This window comes from Eptatretus burgeri, chromosome 7, assembly GCF_056783735.1.
Source record: "Eptatretus burgeri isolate ZD-2024b chromosome 7, Ebu_testis_v1, whole genome shotgun sequence".
NCBI classification, from domain to species: Eukaryota; Metazoa; Chordata; class Myxini; order Myxiniformes; family Myxinidae; genus Eptatretus; species Eptatretus burgeri.
In genome coordinates this window covers 9,731,290-9,738,789 of record NC_140967.1, presented here as the reverse complement: position 1 = coordinate 9,738,789, position 7,500 = coordinate 9,731,290, and the positions used below count along the sequence as shown (strand labels likewise).

Sequence of the window (7,500 nt, the reverse complement as noted above, 5' to 3'; positions counted from 1 at the left end):
TGGCCCTAGCCCCCTCTGCCAGGCTCCCGGGAATGGAAGCAGTCTCATTCGCACATCCAGTGTGACACGGCCCCGAGCTCAACATTGTGTAAATGCTGGCAACCTGGCCTCGAATGTGCTCCAAGTGCAGTCTGAATGCCTAATAGCAATACACACCCACCATCCACGCCCTCCCCCCCCCCCATGAGCCAGAATGCTCACGTGGGCCCTGTACCAAACTCCCGGATCGCCTTTCCTGCGATCCCTCCTCGCCACTCGACTTGCCGTGTTCTGGCGACTGGACGAGTGTCTTATCAATCCTGTGTGCTCACCCGGGACATTCCCAGCGAGATGTGGTTGGTGCCATTAACGTCCGTTGCTCATCCCCGCATCATGCGGTCCGAGTACAGCCTCAGTCGTGCAGCATGCCCCTGTTTAATGGTGAATAGTAGCGATTCAGAGGTATGAGGCGTTGTGGGAATATTTTTCCTGTGCGTGGGAGGTGTTGGTTAGTTTTTGAAGTGGTTAGTTTTTGGTGAGTGAGGGGTGAGCAAGGTGAGATGCCGTTGGAGATTGGCATGCAGATTTGAATAAAATGGCGTACCTAACATGTGCTATATCGTGTGTTGTTATGTTGATTCTCAGCCACGGGAGGCTGCGTGGTGTGTTTGCTATTCACATCGTGGTGTGTTTGCTTACTTGCCTGATTTGTCAGAATAGAAGATAGAGATAGAGTTAATAGACCTAGCTATTATACCCACGCAATGCACTTTGTCCCGTTAACCCACTGGACATGAGGGGAAGGTCTGACTGCACGAAGACCAACTGAATAACTGCCTGGGGATCACTGTATGTTGGGTACCATTGCCTTAGAGGCATGTGAATATATATATATATATATATATATATATATATATATATATATATATATACATATATATATACATATATATATACATATATATATACATATATATATATATATATATATATATATATATATATATATATATATATATATATATATATATATATATATATATATATATATATCATCATTTTTCAGATCGGAGAAGAAATTACCGTTTTTGCCCTTTTGACATCTCCTTTCAGGTGCTTGATGCGCACTTCCAACGGGCTACAGATGAGCAGAAGACCGCATTTGTGCGTGGCCATGGGTTCTACTTGTTGGCAAACCAATTGCATCAGCACGTCGCCTCGAGGAGCTTGGTGGAGACCTTCTTGAGCCTATTGCGTGGGCAATCTCTTGCCCTCGACGGCGAGTAAGCTTCCGCATTGTTTCACGCAAGCCATAGTTCCACCTTTTGTGATCAGGATCCATTTATTTGTGAAAGCAATATCTTTTTCCTTTTGTTATTCCCCCTTTTTAAAAATACCCTTTAAGGTGAAAACTCTAGCTTGTGCGCCCATAACTTTCCTCAACCTTAGAATTGCTACACCATTTTTGTTTTCCTTCGCATGCCTGACATTTAAGAAGGAATTGGTACATTTAATCACAAAGATAACAAGGGCATGAGGAAACATTGGTCAACTTCATAGTTATCCCAATGCTTTTTGAAAAAAAAAAACGGGGGGATATTGTAATCTTCTCTGTGTGTGTCTTTCTGTCTGTCTTGTCATGCTATCTCCTCCTAAACAGTAGGGCAGCAATTCACCAAACTTGGTAGTTATGATCAACACACGGTAAGAAGGTCCCAGAGCAGTGTCAGTTTTGGCCCCATCCCCTGTGGTGGGGTCAAAAGGTCGAATTCCGAAAATTGCAATGACGCACACATTTTAAAACATTTTTTAAATGAAATTTTGTGAATGGAAATCAACACTGGGAGACATTTGAAATATGTGATTTTTTGGGGGATTTAACCCCCATTTTCAAATTTTGAGTCATAAAAATCTTGTTTTGACTGATGTGACCTTAAGTCCTCACTCCCTGGGGCATGAACGAGGGGGGGGGGACTTGTGGTCACATCGGTCAAAACAGAAGATTTTTTTTAACTCAAAATTTGATAATGGGTCCTTCCTGGTGGATCCTTTTGTCACCTTTCAACTTTGCTTTCCGTGTGAAGCATGGGGATTTGCGATGGCACTCCATTGCCTTCACTCCAGTTGTGAATAGCGAAGGTGTCAGTCGGTCTCCAATCGATAAATAAACGCAGCACGTGGGCCAACTTCATTTGAAACAAATTTTGAAGTTATTTGACTGCCATTGAAAGAGCCTTGCTCATGATAAATTTGCTACATCTGAATATACATTTCCTACATCATGGGAACATGCATTGGCGATGTTACATAAATACACATTCAAGTCTCGGTCATTTGAATATGCATTGGCTATGTTGTGTGAATTAACCAATCAAGACTTATTTTTTGGATTAATTGCACAGTTCACCTCTCACTTTATGGTATGGACCATAGAGCAACAGGTTATGGCCAGGTATGAATATGCTCGTTATTTCCCCTCGGTTTTAAATGACTGTCTTGATTGTGTGAAATCAAAACTTAATGTTGTACCTCTGTTCCACAGTATACCTGATTATTTTGACTGACATTTTGGTTTTACCCAGAAAGCTTTGACCAGCATTGATATCACTTCCTCTTATCATTTGCTCATAATGGACGATAATTATTGCACAAAAGGTCACTATTTTGAAGAATTGTTTTCCTCGTGTCAACTTTTGCTTTTCTTCTTATCCACATCAACCTTGAATCACCCTTGGATATTTTGAACCAATAAATGTGTTGCAGTATCTACGTATTGCTGTGAGCAACTATACTTCTGTAACCCACAATTAGAATGATAAAATAGGTCCTGTAAGCCGCTCTGATGCTCTGAATAGTTGGTTCCATGGCCTTGCTCACTCTCCGATTCCATCACAGGCAAGAGTTTGAGAGCGTGAAAGACATTCCTTCGTTCCAACGTCGCTGGGTTGTCCCATTGCTGGCCTTGGTTGTTCCTTCTTTGCACGACACGTTGCTTGCCCACGACTTGCTCTTCACACTCCTGCGGCTCTTCGGGGCGTGCACCAGACTTGCGGACATCTTACTTGATAGTGGCCTTCTGTCTGTCCTTTGCAACGCAGCAACGGTGCTCTCGGCAATGGACATCAGGTGATGTACCTGCGATTCCCTCTTTTCCCAATTTTAACTCGTCATCAAATATTCTGGCCACGTCATGGGAGTTTCATTGGTGCGGAACTTTGGTCTCACTTCAATTATGCTACCTTTTATTGTACTTCTTTTTTTGGGTTTTTTTTGGACGAAATTGTCTTTTCACCTTTTGTGTACCTCATGCCAGCCCACGAACCGTTACCTTGATGAGGCATATTGGTGCTCCCATTGCACCGTGTGCCTCCTCAGGTGTATTTTTCATGTCCTTCCTCTTGCCATGTTTGCTGCAGTACCTTACCACGTAGTGATGGCGGATTGCTGTTAGGTGACATTCAGCAGTTCCTGCTTGCTGCTACACTTCATGCCTGCACTTCAGCTGGTTCTCACTACTTCCGCCTTCTGGACGACCTCTTGGCCATGCTCGGGCATTTTCAGACTTCCCAGCATGCCCGTACGCAGGGTGAGGTCTTCAAAGAGAGTTAGATATGAGTACGGTACTATTTTGGAAAAAAAATGCGGGGTGGGGGGGGGTGGATATTTTAATCGGCGCTGTCTGTCTGTTTGTCTGTTTGTCTGTTTGTCTGTTTCTCATGCTATCTCCTCCCAAACTGTTGGGCAGAAATTCACCAAACTTTATAGGTATGATCACCACATGGCACCAATGTGCAGGTGCAAGAACAGTATCATTCTTGGATCCACCCCTCAGGGTGGGGTCAAAATGTCAAGATTGGGGGGTGCATGAAATATGTCACAATTCTTTTGAGTTAATCGCCGGTTCATTCCTCAGGGAGTGAGGACGAAGGATCACAGGGGTCAAAACGGGGAAAAAGTTTTTAAACTCTCAATTTGATATCGAGTCATTCCTGGTGGAACGCTTTGCCATGTTTCAACTTTGCTTTTGGTGGGAAGTGTAGGGATTTGCGATGGCATGCCGTCTAACAGCCTCAATCAAGTTGGATTTTCCACAGTGGTTTCACTGCAAAAATTACTTTGGAGTTTATTTCGACAGAATGCACAGCGATTTGGATTGCTTAATGGGACTTGGATCGAGTGATACAGGACAAATGCTTTCCATTGTGATAATGTCCATGAGTGCTCTCACTCTCTCGCTCTCATGCTCTCGTGCTCTCGTGCTCTCGCTCTCATGCTCTCGTGCTCTCGTGCTCTCGCTCTCGTGCTCTCGCTCTCGTGCTCTCGCTCTCGTGCTCTCGCTCTCTCGCTCTCTTTATGACCATCATATATGCATTATACGCTAGTGTTGGCTTAATGGTTAGGGTGGTGGGCTTGGGCTCCTCGGGTCTTGAGTTCAAATCCTGCATCCCGTTAAATTAATGCCAAGTGGGGTTGATTCAGCCTGTCATCCTTCCGAGGTCGGCAAAATGAGTACCAGCTTGCTGGGATGATTGAGCCATTCGAGTATCCTGTGAAGGAGTGGCGACCCTTCCAGGATTGTGCCCAATAGCCCAGGAGACCGCTTCGGCAGCACCGACGCTCTGCACAGAGTATGGTTCCAATGGATGGCTATATGCATTATAGAAAGAGGAACTGATACATTCCAACAACGCTCTGCCAGTGTTACCTTTATGAATTATTTCTTGAAATTCCACTAATCAAAACAAAGCAAGCAATTAAGAGAATCGAGAAAAGTCGAGTCCTGCATGAATATGAGGTTATGATGGGAATATGAAGAAAACGTGATTTTGTGGTGAGATGTAGCTTCCCCAGAATGATCTTCCAGGATCGTTTAAGGATACCATCGCAGTCACAACATGGGCTCATCGTGTTGTTGTTGCACAGGAAGCCATCAGTGTGGAAATTGCAAAATTATGACTTGGCTAATGGGATTTTGGTCAATGCGACTCTCCAAGGGCAAATTGAAATCATCCCAAACTCGGTCCTTATCACATTCAACCAATCAGCAATGGAAATGCCTCAAAAAAGAGCACAAAGCCTTAGTAAAGCGAGAGAACGATACATCTCGTTTTTATAATCACATCAATGTATGTCAAACTTATTTGAATCATGTGATTCATGCCTGCAGGATGGCCTGCTTATATGTGTTCTTCGATTGATGGATGAGATTCACAATGCTGTGCTTGTGTGCCTATTATGATGGGGAAAACCTATTTGTCACCATAATCCAAGTTCCCTTTGAGATTGATGTTCATGCAGCAGACAAACAGACCTTTTCTGTTTTATTGTATGGATTCACCTTTTTGGATTGTGTGGATTCATATTGTTTTCATAATAATATAGCAATGCAGATATCGCTGGTGCGTTTGATCAATGGGTTTTACTGTGTCTCAGCTTTGGCTGCTGCCCTGCAGTTTAAGGTTCTCCACGCAAGCATCAACTTCATCCATTCAGTGGTGACTGCTCGTGGAAGAGGCATCACGTCATCCTTCAGCCTGCCCAGCAAGCCGCACCATGCCTTGCAGCAGAAAAGGCGAAGCATCGCTGGTATGACCTCCTGAACTTTGGATCGGCAAAACAAAGCTTTGTGTTGTTAGTGCTGGACCAGAATGCACCATGTTGGTGTTTGTTAGTTTGGGTTTGACACTTTAATCCTTCTAAATGCGAAATCGACAGTTGTACAAGCACAAAATGTAATCCAACGGAGCTGTTACCACAGAGTTGTGTTTATGATGCACAAGTAGGGGTGGGGGTGGGGGAGGAGAGAGTGGGGGTCACACTGTTATGTGCATTGTGTAATGGGGAGGGTATGTCGTGGGAGGAGGGAGGGGGAGCACCGGGAGGGGGGATTGTACAATTATTATTTTCCCAAAAGTTTTGTTTATTTTAATTAATTGTCCATTCTGTATGTAATGAATAATTATTTTTTTCATGAAGATTCATCTTTAAAGCTAAATTATGAGGGATGGTCACAAAGTTTGTCGGCCTTGTTTTTCCTGCTCTTGCGGTTTCAGTCGTTCAACCCATCGTGCCTTTCCTTATCCACACCTTGCACAATAAGCCCCTTTATTCCTCACCAGAAGACAAAAATGGAGGGAGAAATCCTTCGAGTATATCGTAATAAATGAGATGTTGATAGTGATGTGGATTTTTCACCCACCCCGTTGTGATCGTTGAAGGATTTTTTCCTGGTTGATTGTGGAATCCTATTTAACTTCAGGCAGAGTTTAACGTTTGTCCGATTTGGTTATAAAATCCTGCATAAACCCATTGACACTGATAACCGATGTCCACACAAGTCCTTCCTTTTGAAACAATTTATTTTCTAATTTTCCACCATACACTTCTCACCCTCGTACAATGAACTTAAGAATCCCCATTGATTGCAATATTATTTGGCTCTATTTCATTTATTCTTACTTTTAGTTAACAGTTAGACCAACCCGATTCAATTCACTTCTACATTACATCAGAGAGTTTTATTCTAACTTGGTACTTGGTCAGTTCCAAGGAGTACAAGCCACTGAGATTCTAATACTACTCAGGAACTTGCACTGAAACAATTTTACATTTCAAAGCATTTTATACTTTCATGGGAGAGTGGTGGGGGCTATCAACCCAGACTGCAGACATGTCCTTTTAGGCGAGAAGCCACTACGTACATGTCGAGGCAAAGGTTCGCTGTTATCAGTTCAGGTCACACCACTCCAGACCAAGACATTTATCAACATTTAGGGCAAAAGTCTCTTGGCCAGAAAGGACAGCCAATTCAACTTATAGCATAAAACTTACATTTCTAAAACTCCATTTGTTACAATTTAGAATACATTAATATAAATTTTTCCCCCACAATAGTCTGGGAATTTAAGTGGCTGTAGTTTGCTGCAATATTTATTACTTGCAAAGTGGAAGATTTTTCAAGTATAATGGTTATTCGATTATGTTATTCTGTCTTATCTGTCTGTCTGTCTGTCTGTCTGTCTGTCTGTCTGTTTATCACCTACATGTCACAATTTTAAATTGATCTTCACGAAACTTCACCACATGGTAGAGTTTGTCATAAGGAAGAAGTCTATTGTTTTGAAGTCAAAAGGTCAACAAAGGGTAAAGGTCAACAGCTCAGCTGAGATTTCTAAAATCCTCAATTTTCATCCAATTGACTTGAAATTTGAAGAGGATTTGCAGATCAGGTCACTGAATTCGACCAGCCAATTAGTTTTGAGGTCCACATCGGCCAAAAGGTCAACACAGGCCGAATATCTAAAATTGACAATTTTCATCCGATTGACTTTATATTTGAAGAGGATTTGCATATTTGGTCATTGAATTCAACCAGCCAATTATTTTTGAGGTCAAATTTGTTTTATGGATTTTGCAAGTGTCGTGCTCTACACGACGTCGTCGTCTTATTTGTGTTAACCATCCACATGGGCTGAGCAGTCCCAACAGACAGGTAGCTGAGGCAAGTAGCTGTTTCCTGTA

The 7,500-nt window shown here is 42.7% G+C and overlaps 1 protein-coding gene across 7 annotated transcripts in view; it reads left to right on the top strand.

The window, feature by feature from the left end:
• The window catches only part of LYST (lysosomal trafficking regulator), a 346,449-nt gene that overhangs the window by 202,013 nt on the left and 136,936 nt on the right, over window positions 1–7,500 (top strand). For all 7 annotated transcript variants that reach the window (XM_085887393.1, XM_085887392.1, XM_085887391.1 and 4 more), the window contains 4 exons: window positions 1,093–1,262; window positions 2,875–3,105; window positions 3,396–3,565; window positions 5,413–5,565. In XM_085887393.1, the coding sequence (XP_085743519.1) occupies window positions 1,093–1,262; window positions 2,875–3,105; window positions 3,396–3,565; window positions 5,413–5,565 (724 nt within the window). The remainder of the gene's footprint in view (window positions 1–1,092; window positions 1,263–2,874; window positions 3,106–3,395; window positions 3,566–5,412; window positions 5,566–7,500) is intronic.